The following is a 20,407-nucleotide window of genomic DNA, read 5'->3' on the forward strand; positions in this document are numbered from 1 at the left end:
CTAGCCATTTTACCATTTATACTTGAAAGAATAGAATACACATACATACACACACACACACACACATATATATACATATATATATAAATATACAAATATATTTACAATGCACACGATAAAAGCACGATATAATAGATGAATACGAGAATGAAATAATAAATAGAATAAGTTAGATTAGATTATTTCTTTGAAAGAATGTTTACTTTTGCAAATATGTGCAGTATATCTAGTAAGAATGAAAAAAAAAAAATAAGAATAAGAATAAAAAGAAATCTGTATAAACAATAATTTTGATTAAAGTCATATCAATATTCAATGACTGATATCGTTTCGAATGGAAAAAAAAAAAGAAAAAAAAACAGAAAATAAAGGAATAAAATGTTATAATATGTGAATCGTTTAGAAACAAAATTTTAACATAAACATTTTTCTCTGATTTACCATTATTTGCAAAGCATTGCTATGTAATTTATTATTATACTTCAATGTGTTATATTTTAGATTGTTTGATGGAAGCTTCGAAAATAGTTTTATTTGTTAATTACATGAGCCATTGCTCGTATCTTGTATCTGTTATAAATAATCATAATAAACCACCGAATTAGAATCATTCGCGTACTTGCAACATCGATTCGTGATATTATTATATTACACTCGCTATAAATTGACCAATTAATTTATAAATACAATTATAGGATTAATTTATTGTTTCCCACCGTTAAATAGAACTTCATAGGTATTTCACAGCGCAAAGAAAAAACATATCTTTTTTCTCGCGGTCATTATTGCTTGTCTTCAAACAAGAATTTGTACATGTATAAAAAAAAGAAAGAAAGAAAGAAAGAAAGAAAAAATAGGCAATCAAATAAAAAGTTTATTTCTTATGCTTCTCTTTATTTATTGCCTTACGTATGTATACAAATGTAATTATTTTGTAGTTGATCAACAAATTTTATCTGCAACTTAACAGGAATTTGAACTAATAATTAGATATATCGTAAATTTTATAAATGTACAAATTGTAAATTTGCTGTGTTCTGTGACAAGTAAAATAAAAAAGAATGTATAAAATTTAGTAAACTATGGATGGAGTAAATTATGTGAATCACACAAAATAAATTTGTCAATTTATAGTATTCTTCTTTTACTTAATTTCTTTGATGCATAACTTTCTATGTCATAATAAAAAGTTTTGTTGACTAGAAGAATACAAAGTAGTATTTATTATGCACAATAACAATAAAGTTAAGTTATCAAATTGTCTAAATTTAACATTTTATAATTTTATTTCTTGCATTAAAATTTGTCTTCTTCTTCTTTAAGCGATCTTGCATGTATTGGTGATAATGTTGCAATTGTAATAAAACCTGTATGACCAGGCAACGAATGAGCATGAGTTACGGTCAAAAATTTCTCTTGTTCTTGTTTCTCTTTTACATTTGCTTGTTTCATTTTTTCATACTCTTGCTGTAAAGTAAAATATATATATATAGAACAAAAAAAAATTATTAATTGTGACGTTAATATAACGCAGTGTTATCGAACGAACTTCATTTATACCTTATATTTTAAACAATCTAAATTTAAAACAGGTAAATTCTTATACTGTACAGTTAATTCTCTTTGCAAACATTCATAGGTACTTATTTCAATAAAACCTTCTAATGCAAGTTCCGCACAAGTTCTTTGAACTTGTTCGATACATGGTGAAAACGAACACAACTTCCCTCCTATCGAATAAAAAAACAAATTTATAATTCCATATAGTTTTTGATAAAGCTATGTAAATTCTCATTTTACCTGTCATCTTTAACGCATTTATCGCATGCTTTACCACTAACCACGGATGTGGTAAATCTAAAAATATCGCATCTATTTTGTTTTCCACTGTTTCTCCAAACCCTTCAGCACAAACGTCTCTACATTCTACAGTAACGAAATCATCAAGACCATGCCTCTTAAATTCTGCGCTAGCGATATTTACACGCTGTTCGTGAAAATCAAACGTATAAAGATGACCAGCTGGACGTATAGCACGAATTAATGCATGTGAAAGAGAACCACTTCCAGTACCTAGAATATAAACGATCAAATATAATCAATGTTACATTTAAAATTGAATACTTAAAAAATGATATACATTCGTATATTATCGATAGGTTAATAGTATTTCCATTATGTTTCATAATAAAAGCTAAGTGAAAATTACGACGACAACTTGTTCAATTTACTGCGATCGATTTAAAATATCAAATATACAAAAAAATATTGAAATAAGTTCAAGAAATGTACCCAAGAGTAGGCTTTTCGAAGCTTTTGCTTAAGCCTGTAGTTACTTTAGCCTGGGGTTTTAATTACAGATTAGAGAAATAGATGTATGCAAGGATTAAAGTTCAGCTGCTTTCTCAACCTGTCTCAATGATTGTTTGGCCTGGTGAAAGTTCCATCAAGTGTATAATTAAACTTATGTCTGGACTATAAATAATTTGTGTTCTATGTGGAACGGTTAGAGTCCAAAGCTCTGGAGTAGGTTGTAAAACGTATCCCCATCCTCTGGACAATTGTACTTTGCTACCATATTTTTGGCCGATAAGGGACACCACTTTGAGCGCACCATAGATAGTTTGAAAAACGTTTTCTACCATAACACCCTTCTTGTTCAAAGTTTTCGGAGTCACTTCCAACGAATGCATATTACCAGGTCCTAAATATAAAATAATAACGTCCCCTTCTTCTATCATCTCTTTTGTCTTTTTAAAACTCATGTTGTACCGTTACGAAAAATAACCTCTTGGATGAATTCACTTCTACGTGGTATAACGTTTTATATCGATTTGTTTACGCAGTGTTGCCAATATATGAAAAAAAAAATAATACAAAATAATATTCTTTATCATTTTCAGAAAAGTACAAACATATATATATATATATATATATATATATATATATATGCAAAATGATGTAATTAATTATGTTTATTTATTAATTATCAATAATTATGACAAAGAGAATAAAGGGAAAATATAATGCATAAAAATAGATGTCGCTTTATAACGCGTCGATAATTACCAACACAGTAGTTGAAAACTACATTATCGACATATATATATATATATACTTGCATACGTAATGCAACGCACTCTATATTACGTATACAGAAACTTAAAATTACTAAAAAGAATAAATGTCGTATTGCGTTTATTAAAACGATTGTTCGATTTAATTTTGCAAAATGTATATATTCACTCGATAAAAACGAAAAGTCGAAATTTACTAATATCTAAAATCGAGCGATTATTTGTGGAAATAAAATTAAGTGGGCAAAGTTTTAATTTCATGTTTTTTCGATAATATTTTTTGGAAATTTAAGAATCAGTTTAAAAATAAAAATGGCTAGCATTCGTTAAATACGCATATCGACAAATTTCGATGCCTGGTAATTAACTATGTTTGCTTCATACAGAAATTCTGATTTTCAGGTCACCTCTATTAAAGAAAAGTAGTTATCTAAGGCGGTCACATTTGCCTATATATAAGGTGAATTGATCCAAAGTAGTCAACTTGTATAAAAAAAAAAAAGAGAGAGAAAGAAAAAGAAAAAAAAAGAAAAAGATGTTTAAGCTTCACTTTCACGACTGTGGTATGTACGCACTTTTACGTATATATGTATATATATATATATAAAACTCATCAGTCTTTTTTACCTTAACCGTTGATCTCTTATTTCTTGTCTTCTAATACATATTTGTACATTTACACCAGGTTTTATTATCCTCAAGACAACACGACGGAGTTAACTAATAAAGATGACGCATCAGAATTATTTCGAAAGATCATCATTTTTGAATTTTTTCTTCAGGATCATCAATGTCCTCATTTTGAAATGGAATGTATATGAAATCTTAGAATAAGACGGAACTCTTATATTCTAGAGCTCGTATTACGAAAGAATCGTCGTTAATAAATCGTATCAATATATACGATATCTTACACAGAATTTCAAATTACGTTTTAATTACTTAAAGAAATTTTGTCTAGGTTAAAAAATTATTTTAACGCGTTCGCATTAAACGCTTCTTACGAAACATATTATTTCTTTTTTTAATTTATAGAACGCGAAGTATCGATTCGAGAAGGAAGTATAACGATGACCGGTGACGGCAATTTATTATGTAGCAGGAAGTTTAGTTCGCTAATGAAAAATCTTAACCGAAGCGGAAAACTGAAAATAAAGAGTACGCTCTGACGCATGCACTCAGATAAGTATCTTCTTCATTGTCGGTACAAATACAAGTTTATACGATTATCAGCGGATATTGCGGAAATATGGTATGCCTTTGTAAAACTATCCAATGTACAATGGTACGAGTAAAAAGGGTGATGAGAGAAGATGGTGAAGGACGGAGGAGAGGGAGTGAACAAGTTTTGTTTGTTGCTTTACTTTATTAATTATAAGATGGAGGCATAGTTTCCTACAGCGTCCCACTTTGCAACACTTTCACTCTTCAACAGTTACGTTACATCCAGCGCAGCAACGCAGCACCGATGAGGAGCTCCCTCCCGGCAAGGGAACAACTATCCTCTCGATAACTGCTTATTTGAAGAACTCAAACAGAGAATCGGTATCGTGTTTGACACGCGATACTACTTCGATTTCTACGAAACTCTCTGCTAATAGAAATTATGCAATCATACGATATCTCCATATCCATTTTCTCTGCCGACACGTATATGATAAACTAATCATTGTCTTTGATATGTTTTAGAGATTATCTTTTTTATTTCCTTTTTTCACTATATATATATATATTTTTATAAAGGCCATAAACGACAATCATCCACGACGTTTATATCTTTTTTTTTAAATACTTTAATGGTTGTTTATATCCAGGAAATATATTTCATTCCTTTTACGTAATATATATATATATATATATATATATATATATATATACGTATGTGTGTGTATGTGTTTTGATATTGTCGATAATCATCATCCGTTGTAAATGAAAATCTTAAAAAAATATGAAGATTCTCTTTCCATCATATTCGAAACTCCTCGTAGTTATTTGTACCTCTTACGGCAACGTAAGTGAAAGTTGCCAAGTGGGACACGCGTCTTGAATCTTGACGGCACTTGAACGTTCGCCAAATCCTTCTCGCTTAGTTTCTCTGCCGCCTGCGCGAACGTTGATCTTTTGACAAAATTAATAAAGGCACACATTTTACTCAGTCAAACCTCAACGATGCCAATCTTTCTCTGTCTCTGTCTATCTTTTTCTCACTCTCTTTCTAAATCTTGTTTATTCTTTACGATGACGTTATTAGATGAAACGATTTCGTAAAGCAATTATTCATTTTTCCAAAGAAAATTAACCTCTCTCTCTCTCTCTCTCTCTCTCTCTCTGTCTGTCTCATTAAAAGTAGATACCTACTAATAAACGACGTACATACTTACATGTCTGTATGATGAGAGATACGCAAGAACGCGTGAGAAACAGAGTGAAGGATCATCGATGATTCTCGAGAGGTCGATTTCGTATACGTCTTACGCAATATACAAGAAGTTTCCAGTGCAGAAGCTTTTGCAACCGAAGTATCTACTAGGTCATCCCATTTAACTGGTTTACTAGATCTCAAAAGATTTCATAAGAAACAGCGAACACGAACGGCCGTTAAGAAAAAGAACAATGCTCGCTCTTACACGCACTAGCCAGGTACACATCATTACTTTCCATCGGACAAAGATTAATAATCCTCATTCATAATCAAATAACTGGACTAGAACTGTTTAATTAGGTACTTCTTTCAACATTTCATTTATCAAGGAAGATCTTAGGAAAAAGTTATTTCTATCGAGCGGATGAAATCTTTCAAGGAATAAAAGGATCAAAATAGAATATTTTAATCGATATCGAATCATCGGGCGGAAGTATCGATTAAATGGAGATATTCAATAGTTTTTAGAGAATCGTAGAAGAGACGAATAAATGATTAAAATAAAAACGAGCCGAACAAAAAGAAAACAAATAAATTAAAAATTCTAGCCATCGTACTTTCTAAGAGAGAGACCAAAAGTCGGAAGAAAGAGGAAGAACGATATCATTCAACGAATATATATATATACACACATATATATACACACATATATATACACACATATATACATGTATATATATATATATATATATATATATATATATATATATATAGCTAAAGCTAGCGAGTGTGAAAGGGTTAACAGTGAGATGGGAAGAAACCGATGAAAACTATAGATTACGTACACGTATTAAACGACTACTAACCCAAAAGAAAGGTAGGTAGGTAGGTAGGTAGGTAGACTTCGTTTTCGATGGGCCTTGGAGGTCACCGAAAAAGTGATGCTTGGTTAATATAATCGGCCATGTCCCCTACCTTTCTCGGAGTTGTGGAGAGAGAAAGAAAGAGAGAGAGAGAGAGAGAAGTGGACCCAAGGAAAGTCTAACAACAAGGGTGCTCATCCTCTTCGGTTCGTATACTTCGCGTTCATCGACCGTTAGCCTCCTCTCTTCGAGTTCGAACGGCCTTTCCTTTTCTTCTTTCGTAACTAGTCCGTCGTCGTGGTGACGTAAAGATACTATTGATATCCGTTCGAGTCGAGTCAAATAAAATTTATTACTTTCTATAATCGTTAAAGATGCTGCGTATGATTTATATGTCACATATATAATAGTCACATACATATACATACGTATACATATATATATATATATATATATATATATATATATATATATATAAAGATTAACAAATAAAATACTTTCAGATATCATCGATGATAGATACGCGTACTTATTTATACGGCAAGTTCTTTCTACAAATCGACGAGGGAATATCAAAGATTAACGCCATATTACATACATCCCTCAGTCTTATGTAAAACCGCAGGATGTGATATGTCACTCACCTGTCGTCCATAAAACTTCAACTGCTGTAACAAGATACACTAATACGTCCTGTCCTCTCCTCTTTCTTCTGTCTAATAAATAAAAAAGAAAAAGAAACACACAAAAAATACAAAGAAAAAAGGAAAGAAAGGAAAGAGAGAAAATAGCATCTACATAACACATACAAATAAGAAGAAACGTGCTTCTCTCTTCTGGTTGTGTACCCACGTGAACGTAAGTAGTTGACACGTAGTAAAGAACCAGGAGGTGGAGGTGGTGGAGGTGGTGATGGAGGAGAAGGAAGAGGAGGAGGAGGAGGAGGAGGAGGAGGAGGAGGAGGAGGAGGAAGAGATGGCGAAGGATGACCGTAGAGACGAAGCGTACTTACTTACTTACTTACTTACTTACTTACTTACTTACTTACATGCCAGTGAATTTTCATGTTAACCCCGGAGTATAGAGAAAGGTGCCCCACCGTCGTCATTCGATATTAGAGAGGCGCTTCTTGACTTACGAAGGATGGTGGTGGCATCGAGTAGGGAGAAACGGGCCTCTGGTCCCAATCTGTCTTCAGTTCCCATGCGAGCTTCCATTCGATATCGTTCGGTCTGCGCGTCCGATTAATATTTCATCTTTTATTTTCTTTCTCTTTCTTTCTCTCTCTCTTTCTCTCTCTCTTTCTCTCTTTCTTTCTCTCTTTCTTTTCCCTCTTTCTTTTCTCTCTTTCACACACGTATACACACTGTCACACACACTCATACACTCTTCTCTATCATCTCTTTCTCTTTATTTCACTAATCTTCTCTTTCTCTCTCTTTCTTTTTTCCGGCTAAGTAGACATGTCATCGCCAACGAGTTAGCGTCCAACGAACGACCTTGAAGGCCTGGTAATCATTTGAAAGAAGATACAAATCTAACCCGAGCGCTAGCATTCAGTTTTTGCGGATTGAAATCTCCCTTACCGGATCATCATGTGGTCCCTCAAATTGGTAATTATAAGGTCGATCAAATTTCAACTTATGAGGCAGCGGAAGTTTCTCTTTTGTTAGAATCACTGGTAAAAGTTATCAGTTTTCCGATTGAAAACGATCGAACACGCTTCTACTTTCATCGTAATAAGCGGCATCTTCGCAGTTAGCGACAAATGGAAACGTGGAAAGTCGGTTCGTTCCGTTCCGTTCAGTTTGCACATACGTCCTATGTATTTACTTAAGTCTCCCGCCGTCGGTGCATTATTATTGACACGCTCGTTTTTCTCAAAGGCTCCCGACACGCTCCTTCATTGTCGGCATTGAAGCGTTTTGACGGTCAAGATCGAAATTTCACTCGTTCGATCTCTTCCATAGCTTTATATATATGTATGTGTGTGTGTGTGTGTATATATATGTATTTGTTATTGCATAGATAGATAGATAGTGTTATCGAACATTTTTTCGTTGTATCATTAAAGTTATTGAATAATTCGGATAGGACAGATCTTCCTAACTTAAAAGAGTTAATCAAAGTTTTTTACGATCATATCAGGACAAAGGGGTAAAGAGGGGAGGAGTCAAGTGCGGTTAACTCGACTTTAACCATATCGAGAACACGAACTGACTCGGAAATACATTTATCGAGGCAAATACTATCTAGCTACCTACCTATCTACCTAGCTACCTATGTATCTGTTCATTCGGCGTCGGTAGAATACAAATCGATCAGCCTTCTATGGACTTACAGGATATCTTTTCTCGATAGGCTTGAATCAGGTCAGTCGGTTAATCACGCCATCGTATAAAACGTTTCCGTGAAGAGGATGATTTTTCTTTTCGATCGCGATGCGATTTCTTTTCGATCGACTTATATATATATGTGTGTGTATGTATGTATGTATGTATGTATATATGTATATATACCCACCATGTACCTATACATTCGATAATTAATTACTTCAAATCATGATTAATGTTTTTCAGGTAATAATCCTGGCGACAATCGTCTTCGTCACGAGTTATGCCAAAGAGGAAACGACCAAGAATCGAGACAAGAGACAACAGATACCTTATCATGCTAGAAGGGGTGCTAGACCACCGCCTTATGCCGTTCAAATGGAACCAATCGTTCAATATTCTCAACGAGATCCTCTCTATAATCCTTTGATAAATTCGAAGAGCGACGATCTTGGTATATACGAAGAGAATCCATCGAGTTATTATCAATCGGAACCAGAGCCAATTATTGAGATTATCATTAAAGAATCCAACGAGTCTTTGCCAACTCCGGTACCACCTCCGACTCCACCGCCGTCGAGACCAACGAAAGAACCAATACAAGTTTATTACGTAAAGTATGAAAAGAAAGGAGGCTATGGAGAGAAATCTCGAGTCGTCTACGATCCACCCGTACGTGCTTTGACACCGGTAGAAGAACACGAAGAAATCAAACCCAAGCATCATAAGGAAGAACCTATTCAACCGGTAACTCCATCACCTCCAGAACCATCGACAACTTTAAGAGCTATCATTCGACCGGACAGCGAGACTTATCATTCCGGTGGTAGCGGAATCCGTGTTACCTTTGGAACGGAACAATTACCACCTAACAATCATAACAAACGTAATGACATTGAAGCTCCGGTTTCTACTCAAGTTACAAAACCTCATTCTCTTGGTTCTGTTGCACCTGGTACACCTAAACGACAACATGGTCCTTATCAGCCTTTACAGCCTGTACAGCAAAGAGTACCACCTGCATTTCCACAGCAAAGAGTCGTTAATTCTTTTCAACCACCGCTATCTTTAATTCCACAACAACAGATTCAACAGCAACAACAGCAGTTACCTTTAAAGTTTCTACCACAACGACAGCAACAATTCCCACCTGCTTTATCAGTGAGAAATCAATTGCAAAGACCACAGCAACCATCGTTACCAATTCAGGGTTTGCCTGATCTATCGCAACGAACACCGTCCACTGCTTTCGGTCCTCCTCATCGTATTAGTATAAATCATCCTCAACAGCCAGGACTTCCACCGACGCTATCGGTTTCTCATCAAAGCGTGCAATTACAAAATCAACCGCTTGGACCTATTCAACCTAATTTCAACGTGGAACGAAAACAACCTCAGCAACAGCAACAACAACAACAACAACAACAGCAACAACCTCCGATATTTTCGCAACAAGAACAAGAGAAGCAACGATATCACGAACAGCGACGTCAGCAAGAGGCATTGAAGCAACGCGAACATCAACGGCAACGCGAACAGCAAAGACTTCAGGAACATCGTAGACTCGTAGAACTACAGCGACAATTCGATCAACAGAGGCATATAGAACAGCAAAGACAAGTGGAACAACAACAGAGACAAGTGGAACAGCAAAGATTGGCGGATCAACAGAGACTCGTTGAACAACAGAGATACGCGGAACAACAAAGATTGACGGAACAACAGAGACTTGCGGAAGAACAGAGACTGGTGGAACAGCAGAGATTGGCTGTTGAACAGCAAAGGCTACAGGAACGTCAAAGATTGCATGAACAGCATCGAATTCAGGAACAAAGAAGACGTAAACAAGAACACGAACAAAGACTCTTGCAAGAGCAACAATATCGTACATCTTTGAAATATAATCAGGCTATTCCTCCGCAAGGTGGTATTCCAGGTCAACCTCCATTACCTATTCAAAAGCCAGAAGGAGAAATCTTTAAGGCCGTGCCAAAGTTGGAACAACATTATGCGATCAGAGAGAATCCGTTACATCCAGGCCCGTTCCCACCGAATCCAGTACAATTATCGTCTTTTCCAGAAAGTTCGTTGAATCAGTACCAGGCAACGCATCAGTTAAACACTTTACAAGATTCCCGACAAATCGTAGGAGGTCAATCGAATCGAATTTTGAACGACGAAGTACCACGACAGTTACAACAACAAATTGAAAATCAACAAGTTCCCTCGAGTCATCGACATTTAACGTTTAACCCAGATTCGCTAGGACATCAACAGACGCAGCTATCTTTGACACCATCCATAAACACTCAACAACAACAACAACAACAACAACAACAACAACAGCAACATCGTCAAAGAGAGCAACAATCTTTCTGGGGACGTTCACCCTCTCAAAACAACGATATACAAAAATCCCAAACAATTTACGCAACACCAGTTAGTATCCCTTCTGAATTCGGATCACCTACCGGCAGGACATCCTACAGGAATACTCCATTTTCTAGCAGTAGCACGACAACGACGACAACGACTACTACGACCACAACTACCACCGAAGCACCGACGACAACTACTCTATCACCGAAAAACGAAGCGAAGATCAAAGAGAACATCGCAAATTTACCGGACGAAGTACCAGACGATATAAGGGAACAACTTTTGAGTTCCGGTATTTTGGGTAACGCTGACATACAAATACTTGATTACGACAAGGTCGGTGGCATACCAATCGAGAAACTACCGCCCGAGGCATTGGCAAATTTCTACGGTGCTGGAGGTGCTTCCGCAGTGGCAGCGAGCGAGCCGATACCGTCTATCATTAAAAAACCTGAGATTTCATTGTCCAACGAAGACAGCGTTTCTGCTGGTACCTCTCAAAGCGTTACTTCTTTATCGAAATACGAACCGCCTAATAAGGAAATGATGGAGAGCACGATCATGGGAAGAACCAAGATCGAGCAGGCCACTTTGAGGCCAGGTGGTGTAGAGATGAAAGTAGTACGGTTCGATCCAAGTACGGAGCAAGGCCGAGCAGTGGCCGAGCAACATATACGACCTGACGCGACCAGACTCGAACCGGTCACTATAGGTCCGGAAAATCACGACCAATACAATCGTTATTTGCCGCTTAAAGTAAGCGGTGCTTCGTTTCCTATACCAGATGTACCCGATCTAAAAGATCGAAAAATAACGAGCGTGGTCGTACTCGCGCCGGTTGATTATCGTTTTCAGGAAAAGGATAAAGGTCTCGAAACTAGAGAGGACAGAAAGATCGATGACATACAGGCTGTTAAATTTTTAGCCGGCGATACGCTCAAACAACTCGTTAAAAAGCCTACTCTAGATAATTATAAAAAGTGGTTGGAACAGGAAACTCGTACCGAACCTCAAAGACAATCTGTTGTATTATTAATCACCATGTAAGTATTATACACTCCGAGATATTTTCCCTTCGATCGAATGGAATAATAAGCTATAGAAAGATTTCTCTTTTCAGGCCGTCCAATGATCAAAGTAAAAACGACAAGGAGATATTCATGTACGATGTCAATTCGCAATCGGTTAGCAAAATGTCTGGGGATTTATCGACGGCCTTTGTCGATGCTGCCGAAAGCAACTCCGACAGTACCGATGATTTTACTGGATTTTAAACGATCGATCGTGATTAATCATCTCTCTAACGATTATATCATTATTTAACGTCTTTGATTAGGATCTAATCTCGGAGTCTAATCGATTAATATCATCGACCGCATTGAGATTTGTCAATATTTTTTGTACCTTCTATTTCGTTCTTTTTCTTTTCTTTTTTCTCTTTTTATTATTATTATTATTATTATTATTATTATTATTATTATTATTATTATTATTATTATTATTATTATTATTATTATTATTCTCTACACGTATCATATACAATCGTAATAACGTATGTATATGTGCATGTACATATGAGAGAGCAAGAGGGAACTATCGAATCGAGGATGATGATTTCATGCGGATAACGAAGCAAAAGCGAAAGTCCTGTAAGCTAGAAATAGAAAACGTAAGGAAAGTTTACACGTGAGGAATACACGGCACCTAGCAACGGCCATTTCTCGGAATGACGAATCACCATGTCGAGAAATATATGTTTATTAAAAGGAAAAAAGGAAAAAAAAAAGATCACACAAAAGAGAAACAAAACAAAAGAAGAAAAAAAATCAAACACCCTCCCAAACAAAAAGAAAACAAAACAAAAAAAAACAGGGACACTGCAAGATATTTCACATGGAAAAACACTGATAAAACAACATGGAATATGACATGAGGATGATGATGATGATGACGACTACGACGACGCTGATGATGATGATGATGATGATGATGATGATGATGATGATGATGATGATGATGATGATGATGATGATGATGATGATGATGATGATGATGATGATGATGATGACGATGATGAGAGTACATACTTCTTGTAGATATATTAACGATGTATGATTATGTATATAACGCAGATCTTTTTTTACATTTTTATACGAAATAAACGCAATCCTTTTGTACGTGGATATTGTTAACTTTCTGTGAATTCTACGAAAGGATCGAACGAAAGTGAGATCTTCTCACGTGCGCACACATTCAAACACCCACACAAGCACGCATACAGACACACTACCACCATTTCCCGTCCCACCTTCCCTCTCTCCCTTCCTCCTTCTTCTTCGATATAGGTGAATGGATTCATTTGAAATTCTATGAAATCGCATAGGAATATTGCAAGCAATTCACTTCTATTTTCTACGAGTTCAACTCGTCTTGGCTCGTGAACTTGACGAATAAAGAAATAGGCTATCTTCATTAAACTTTCATCGTTTCTACGTCGGAATACACGTTACATGATTGATAAAAAGAATTTATAATAATAATAGTAATAATAATAATAATAACGATACTAATAATAATAATGATAGTAATAATAATAATAATAATAATAATAATAATAATAATAATAATACAATTAACAGAATAGTAACAGTAATAAAAAAATCATGATAGAAAGTTTTAATTTCTCACGCTTTTAAAAATGCCATGACGCTAGTCAAATTGAATGAATCGATACTTACGAATGAAATATCGATTGAGATCGAGATTGTGATCTATTGAAGAAATTATCATAATAATAATAATAGTAATAGTAATAAGAATAATAATAATAATAATAATACAAACTACAGTGCGTAGTAGTAATAGTAGTAATAGTAGTTGTAATGTAGTATTGTAGCAATAATAGTAATAGTATTAAAGTAGTAGTAATAATAGTAGTGGTAGTACTAGTATTAAAAAAAAACATGATAGAAAGTTCGAATTTCGCAGACTTTTAAAGATACTACAAAGCTAATGATATTGAATAAAGAATCGATACTTACGAATGAAATATCGATCGAGATTTCAAGATCGTGATCTATCGAAGAGACTTTCTGCGATAAGAGAAGACAATATGACGTAAATTTATTTTTATAATTGCTCTACATTTAAGTGATCATACACATGTGAAAACTTAATTACATGTATAGTGCACATCGTTATAAAAGAAGCAATTACATGTAATATTTCCATTTTTTTTTTCTTTTTTTTTTTCCAAAAAGATTCTCTCGAGGAGGCAGACAGACGGAGACGGAGAAATGGAATGATCTCTTAACGAGAAAAAGAAAGATAGAGATAGAAATAGAAGGATAGAGAGACAGAGAAAGAGAGAAAGAGAGAGAGAAAGAGAGGACAGAAAAAGCTCATCTAACTTTAATATTTCAAATATCTTTCTATCGACGGCATTATTTTTGTCCGTTTCTCCGTGTCTGTCTTTTTAATTTATTTCGATTTTTTATATGTATCAAAATATTTGATAAAAATTAATCGCTAAGAAATACTTCATTTCCATATAATATCGTATGTATATACGTATACGTATATATATATATATATTTCTTAATGGCTCATCATAATCAATAGATAGATAGATAAATCGTTAAATCAATATTATCGGCTATACGTTTAAATTTTTCTATCAATGAAATATTTGATAATAATAAAAGTTTTGATTGTTTTATGTTTTATAATTCTAAATCCCCCTCCCTCCCCTGCCCCATCGAGGTACCCATTCTAATTAATAATAATTAATAATTCTAACGATAAGTATATTTTGCTTGATACATGAATAATTTTTATTGGTTAGCACGAAACAAATAGTGAGCGCCGTGCACGTAACGCACGCGCGCGCGCGCGCGCGCCCGTCCTCATCCCGTGTATCTCTGTGTGTGTACGTGTATCTACGTGTACGTCTGTTCTTCTCTCTCTTTTATATGTGTGCGCGCGTGTCTGTGTCTCTGTGTGTGTTCGGGTTTTTTTTCTTCTTCTTCTTCTTTTATTTTTTTTTTCTTTTTTTTTTCCTCATAAAATCATAAACAAAATGCAAGAACTGGTACTGGATACAAAATTAAATTATAACATTGTTATCGTTATCGTTATCGTTATCGTTATCGTTATCCACATCGTCGTCGTCATTATCATCGTTATTATCATTTATCGTGATTATAAACAAAAAATATTATTACAACGTATATATATATATATATATATATATAGTGTAAAAAAAAAAAGAAAAGAAAAGAGACGCACGCAATGTTTACGTATGAGATACGTTTTCTAACAATTATTTGTCGAACGAATTTCAACGGTTCGGTTATTCGCAAAAAAATGGCGTAAACTCTAACCCGACATTATCTGTCGCAGTCTCTTTTTCTTTCATTACTTTCCTCGTTTGATTTCTTTGTTCGCTTTTCTTTTTCATTTCGTTTAATTTTCTTTTTTTTTCTTTCTTTCTTTCTTCTTTTTCTTTTTCTTCTTCTTCTTCTTCTTTAAATAACTCACGAACATACACATTTCCAATGAAATTAAGCTCGAGTATACGCATTATACAAGATTAGAAACGGAATCATTTTAAAGCTTTATCTTTGTAACATTCGATCGTGTAATCAAATCGTATTTTGCCCGATTATTTATTTATATATCCATTCATCCGAATATATATATATATATATATATATATATATATTGTATAAAAATGCTAATGTATTAAAAGAAATGCTTTTATTTATTTGTTTTTTTTTTCTCTTTTTTACTTCGATCGAAATTTCTTTCTTTAGACTAAAAGCAAGGTAAACTAAAAGCAACAACAATGCTCGTTATTAAATAAACGATTAATTTTCAATCCGACGATTTGTAGATTGTAATTTGTTAACAAATAGAGATCTCTTTGTGAAATGAAATCGTCTTTTTTTTTTCTTTTTCTTTTTTCTTTTTCTTTTTTTTCTTTTTGTTTTTCATGAAAATCCGATCGAATATATCAGTCGTTTTAAAATACACATATAAATATTATATATAGAACGTGTAAAGCGCGTTTAATTCGGGCAAAAATGATTATTGTAATTTTGATAGAAAAGTTCGAATTATTTCGTTATATCGTTCGTTACACACATTTTATATATATATACACATGCATACATACATCATCGGTATGTAATGCGCGCACGATGCGCAACGCGCGCGCCAACTACACATACACTCACACAAAGAACACGTCCGAATGCAACATTGCTTAATACTACATAAACATTTTCATATTTGCATTTATATAGACCTTTAACACCCTTTGCACTTTAACATTAAAATAACTCATCTGAATATAAGATTTAACAAAGTGAACACAAACATTACCTATACTAGAGCAATTACACATGCATTTAATTATAAATAACATGGAAATAGCAAAACTATAATATTTGTCGATATAAAATTTCGAAGAGCAATCCACTTATTTATAGTTAAATGATAAATTTGATTTTATACTGCAACGATAGTTATCTGGTTTGTGCCTAAGTTAGTTGGAGGGAAAAAAGAAAAAAAAAGAGAGAGAGAGAAAGAGAAAAAGAGAAAAAAAATATTAATTATTCTATAAATTTGTGATCAAAGAAAATTATACTGAAATCTGAGTAGTAAAAGTAGACAGAGAAATACAACATGTGATTTGCATCGTGAATAGATTCTGATAGATATTATCAACAATTGTATCCAATTGCCAACTAAAAAAATATTGCACTTCTTAAACATTTGTGATACTAAAATATTTATCGATACTAGGTATATTAAACCACTGTTTGCATTGGCAGATAAAGCAAATATATAGCTTATATAACTATAAGATACTAACTCGTGATAAATTGTCTACAATATACACGATTAAATGTACATTACATTGGTATCAATCTGACATTGCATTAATATTATAATTTTTAGTAAAATATTAATATATTAATACAATTAATGCACATTTATAAATTACAGATTAATGAAAAAGAGACTTAATTCTTTTATACCAAAGGACCATATATAAAATAAGAGATATCGATTTCTTATAATCATATACGACAGGCATAATATTCGTGCAGTACTTTTAACATAAAACAGAAATTCTAATGAAGGTGCCTGTATAATGTCATTTCTGAACAATACTATATTTCTAATTAAATAATATGCAAAAAAAAAAGAATCGTAATATCATTATACTTTTACTTAATAAAATCAAATTACTTTCTTCACTTTAAAAACAAAAATGTGCATATGCACACATACACTCAAATATGTGTACATATCATACATTTTAAAACAATATTTCAAATACATGCTTCTATGATGTTCGGAAGATTCTATTTAAATCACTGTTATTATTAATCCAATGTAGTTTTCAAAAATGAAGAGAATGAAAAAGAAATTTCTTTCTCTACATTCGATGGCTCAAATTTATATGACGCAATGTTCATGATCAGCATAAAGAAAAGAGACAGGCTGTAAAAGGAACTGAACCGCGCTGTATAGTAAATTGCACGAATAATTTATCTATGACTTGCCATTCCTTTCAAATACATATACACAAATCAATACTGCTTCGTATATAGAGAGATTACTTACTCTATGTTTCACATAAAAAGTTCTTTTTAAAAACCAATCTGATAAGAAATTCGCAAACGGCTTTTAAAGTTCATTGCCTCTTTTCATATGGATACAAACTAATACATTCTATTTATATCCCCAATAGACTAGTGTTTTACAAGCAACCTTGCATCCGGAGTTAAATATCTATTATTTGGATTAATTATATGTATATAAACATGTAATAATACAACATCTCTTGTCATAAAAAATCGTAAGCCTTAGTCGCGATTTGAACAAGGTCATTTGTAATTACAGAATGAATCATTTTCATCACCGATAAATAAAGAAATCTGTTCCTAATGATTAATAAAAATATAATTAGGTTAGCCCCATAGATATATGCTTTAATACATAAGAAATGGCAGTTAAAATACTACACAATTACAAAGATAAAATAGAATGAAAAATACAAAAAAGAAATTACCATTGTCCATAGTTCAAAAAAAAAAAAGTAATAATAATAATAATAATAATAATAATAATAATAATAATAATAATAATTAATATTAATAATAATAATAATAGTAATAATAATAATAATAATAAAGGAACAGATTTCTTATTTATATCTGCATCAAATTTGTTTATACTTTAAGAGTAGCTTTTGGAGACCAGTGATGAAAACGGGTTGGGCCAGCAGGATAAGAAGGAGGAATCCATTTGTTTCCCCGATGGCCCATGAAGGGAGGTGGAGATGGACCGCTCAAAAAATGAGGTGGCACGATATTATACCATGGTTGAGTGATCGGATGAGGTCCATAGCCCATGCCAAAGGAGTGACCAAACCAAGTACGATTTCTGTTAACATGGAGTCTGGGACTGTTCAAATTGCGCCTCCTACCTGTACCAGTACTATTATGATGCTGATTTTGATTTGCAGAGCTCAAAGGTTTTACTTCATGTTGTTCTTCCATAGTAGGAACCAGTGGGGTTTTCTATGAAATATATCATGTGCAATTATTTTAGTTGTTCTTATTTATATCACAAATTGCATACATATCTAGATATAATTCTAGTACATACCAGCATTTTTGTCTGCCTCTCAGATTGCTTATTTTCTTTTTCTACTTGCTCATCTCTTTGAAAAATTGGTACAGTATTTTCTTTATCATCGAATGATGCCAATGTGCAATATGATCCCTTACTTTCTCCGAAACGACAACAAACTTCATTAGGGTCAACCCAAAGTGTAAGCTCTACTGGTAGAGACAAATCTTCGTACTTCACTCCAGCAGCATTTGCTGCACTCTCCAAAGTCGCATCCCTTCTATTATGCCCATTCACACGTATGCAACGATAACCTTGACCTTTGAAAGGCTTATCAGGAAACCAATGATTTTTAAAACGTTCCGTCAACAATTCAACTAAATGTCGTTTGAAACATTCCAATTGATCGGGACTAAATTTTTCGTTTTTTTCTATCAGCTGTACTAAGAATAGTACTGCTGCTGTAATTTCGTTGCGCATGATACCAGTATTGGGTGATAAACTTATAAATTGCTGACTTGTTCCTCTTCTGATTAACTGACGCAATATTTTTGTAAACTAAAGTACCATTCGAGGAAGCAGATATGGAGTACATAGAGCCCTTTTACAACGCTACCACGTTTAAATGTTTCAAGATCTATGTTTCCTTTTTGAATTACAAACAGAATAATTTTACTGTTTTCCCTTTTCTTGCATTTAAATTCTTCTTTTTAACATTGACCTAAAAAAACCAAAATAACAAATTATTACCACATATTACGATATTTCTTTTTTCTTGGTATATAGATTAGTTCTTTTTGAGAATCTTTTTTATAAGAAGAGACGAATACTTTTAATACGAACATTCTTAAAAAAAAAACCACTCCGAAAATTTATATTTATTCCAAGGAAAGTTAATTTCTTAACTCCGATATGAAAACTATCTATTAGATAAACAATAACTAACATTTGTTGTTATTATTAAGAAAGATCGCCACAAGTATATTTATAATTGACTTTACAATATTAACAATATGGGCGTACATATGCGCTACGATTAATTGCATATTCCAACTGAACTACATAACAATATGTTATGCATATCAGTTGGACTACGATTTTTAGTTTCGAAGGTTAGGAAAATCTAGTAAAGTAAATATGAACAAATATTTAGATCGTTAATCTCTCGAATGATTGTTCACTCAAAATAATATAAAATTTCTACATGAAATAGCCTACATTTGGATAAAGAAATTTTTTCAAGCAACGAGCAATTTATGCCAGCTCATTCTTATGCCAAGAGAACGTGTGGCAAGCGATACATATATTTCTAATATCACTATTTTCAAACTTGTGTGAGAGACAATTATTCTTCGATACTAATCACTATTCATGTGTATTCACATCTGAACAACGCACTCATAATTATAATAATAATATTAAATTAACCTTACGAATTAATGTGGAAAAAAAACTCGTATTTCTGGCAAAACTACTACGTCCTCTCCCTCTTTAAATAAACGTACTCGACCCAACACGTGTTACGTTGCATCCAAGTCCATAAACTATACAAACTTTAGATAAATATATATTGTCTGTTAAAAAATAAAATAAAAATTGTAAATGATTTGTCTATTTCTTTTATTATTATTATCGTTGTTATTATTATTAAATTTACAAATATAAGTAAAATAGTTCTGTGTATAAAAAATTTTTTAATAATTTGAATAAATCGAAACGTTTAAAGAAGCAATGATATCCGCACCA

The 20,407-nt window shown here is 33.3% G+C and overlaps 3 protein-coding genes across 9 annotated transcripts; 1 reads left to right on the plus strand and 2 right to left on the minus strand.

Moving 5' to 3' along the window:
* Nucleotides 1-1,200: 1,200 nt before the first annotated feature.
* LOC127063036 (tRNA (adenine(58)-N(1))-methyltransferase catalytic subunit TRMT61A) lies at nt 1,201-7,109 on the minus strand. Of its 2 annotated transcripts, none has more exons than XM_050992237.1 (4): nt 6,947-7,109; nt 1,801-2,073; nt 1,561-1,730; nt 1,201-1,467 (listed from the first exon to the last, which is right to left on the minus strand). In XM_050992237.1, the coding sequence occupies exons 1-4, from the start codon at nt 7,107-7,109 to the stop codon at nt 1,297-1,299; spliced, it is 777 nt and encodes a 258-aa protein (XP_050848194.1). In that variant the 3' UTR covers nt 1,201-1,296. The 2 variants fall into 2 exon arrangements, with proteins under 2 accessions (XP_050848194.1, XP_050848193.1); XM_050992236.1 differs by lacking the exon at nt 6,947-7,109 and adding an exon at nt 2,411-2,831.
* Nucleotides 3,037-13,974, plus strand: LOC127063028 (mediator of RNA polymerase II transcription subunit 12-like). 4 transcript variants are annotated; one of them, XM_050992200.1, is made up of 5 exons: nt 3,037-3,640; nt 3,763-5,717; nt 7,764-7,915; nt 8,882-12,057; nt 12,135-13,974. In XM_050992200.1, exons 3-5 carry the CDS (start codon nt 7,898-7,900, stop codon nt 12,286-12,288), a joined length of 3,348 nt encoding a protein of 1,115 aa, XP_050848157.1. In that variant the 5' UTR covers nt 3,037-3,640; nt 3,763-5,717; nt 7,764-7,897; the 3' UTR covers nt 12,289-13,974. The 4 variants fall into 4 exon arrangements, with proteins under 4 accessions (XP_050848157.1, XP_050848154.1, XP_050848155.1 ...); XM_050992197.1 differs by lacking the exons at nt 3,037-3,640; nt 3,763-5,717 and adding an exon at nt 7,022-7,160; XM_050992198.1 differs by lacking the exons at nt 3,037-3,640; nt 3,763-5,717 and adding an exon at nt 7,250-7,306.
* A 146-nt stretch (nt 13,975-14,120) lies between these two features.
* On the minus strand, nt 14,121-20,219 carry LOC127063038 (protein BTG3-like). Of its 3 annotated transcripts, none has more exons than XM_050992241.1 (3): nt 20,095-20,219; nt 18,698-19,382; nt 14,121-18,609 (listed from the first exon to the last, which is right to left on the minus strand). In XM_050992241.1, the coding sequence occupies exons 2-3, from the start codon at nt 19,139-19,141 to the stop codon at nt 18,259-18,261; spliced, it is 795 nt and encodes a 264-aa protein (XP_050848198.1). In that variant the 5' UTR covers nt 19,142-19,382; nt 20,095-20,219; the 3' UTR covers nt 14,121-18,258. The 3 variants fall into 3 exon arrangements, with proteins under 3 accessions (XP_050848198.1, XP_050848197.1, XP_050848199.1); XM_050992240.1 differs by having other exon boundaries at nt 20,090-20,216; XM_050992242.1 differs by lacking the exon at nt 20,095-20,219 and adding an exon at nt 19,880-20,045.
* Between the last annotated feature and the right edge of the window lie 188 nt (nt 20,220-20,407).

Source organism: Vespula vulgaris, chromosome 4 (genome assembly GCF_905475345.1).
Source record: "Vespula vulgaris chromosome 4, iyVesVulg1.1, whole genome shotgun sequence".
Lineage (NCBI taxonomy): Eukaryota > Metazoa > Arthropoda > Insecta > Hymenoptera > Vespidae > Vespula > Vespula vulgaris.

Bases quoted from the DNA above. Each gene is read 5' to 3' on its own strand.
- LOC127063036 (XM_050992236.1), bottom strand. From the start codon at position 2,765: ATGAGTTTTAAAAAGACAAAAGAGATGATAGAAGAAGGGGACGTTATT. The intron at 1,731-1,800 runs GTAAAATGAGAA...TTTATTCGATAG, and splicing joins AAATGCGTTAAAGATGACAG to GAGGGAAGTTGTGTTCGTTT. The intron at 1,468-1,560 runs GTATAAATGAAG...TTTACTTTACAG, and splicing joins TAGATTGTTTAAAATATAAG to CAAGAGTATGAAAAAATGAA.
- LOC127063028 (XM_050992200.1), top strand. The intron at 12,058-12,134 runs GTAAGTATTATA...TTCTCTTTTCAG, and splicing joins GTTGTATTATTAATCACCAT to GCCGTCCAATGATCAAAGTA.
- LOC127063038 (XM_050992241.1), bottom strand. From the start codon at position 19,141: ATGCGCAACGAAATTACAGCAGCAGTACTATTCTTAGTACAGCTGATA. The intron at 18,610-18,697 runs GTATGTACTAGA...TATATTTCATAG, and splicing joins AGAGGCAGACAAAAATGCTG to AAAACCCCACTGGTTCCTAC.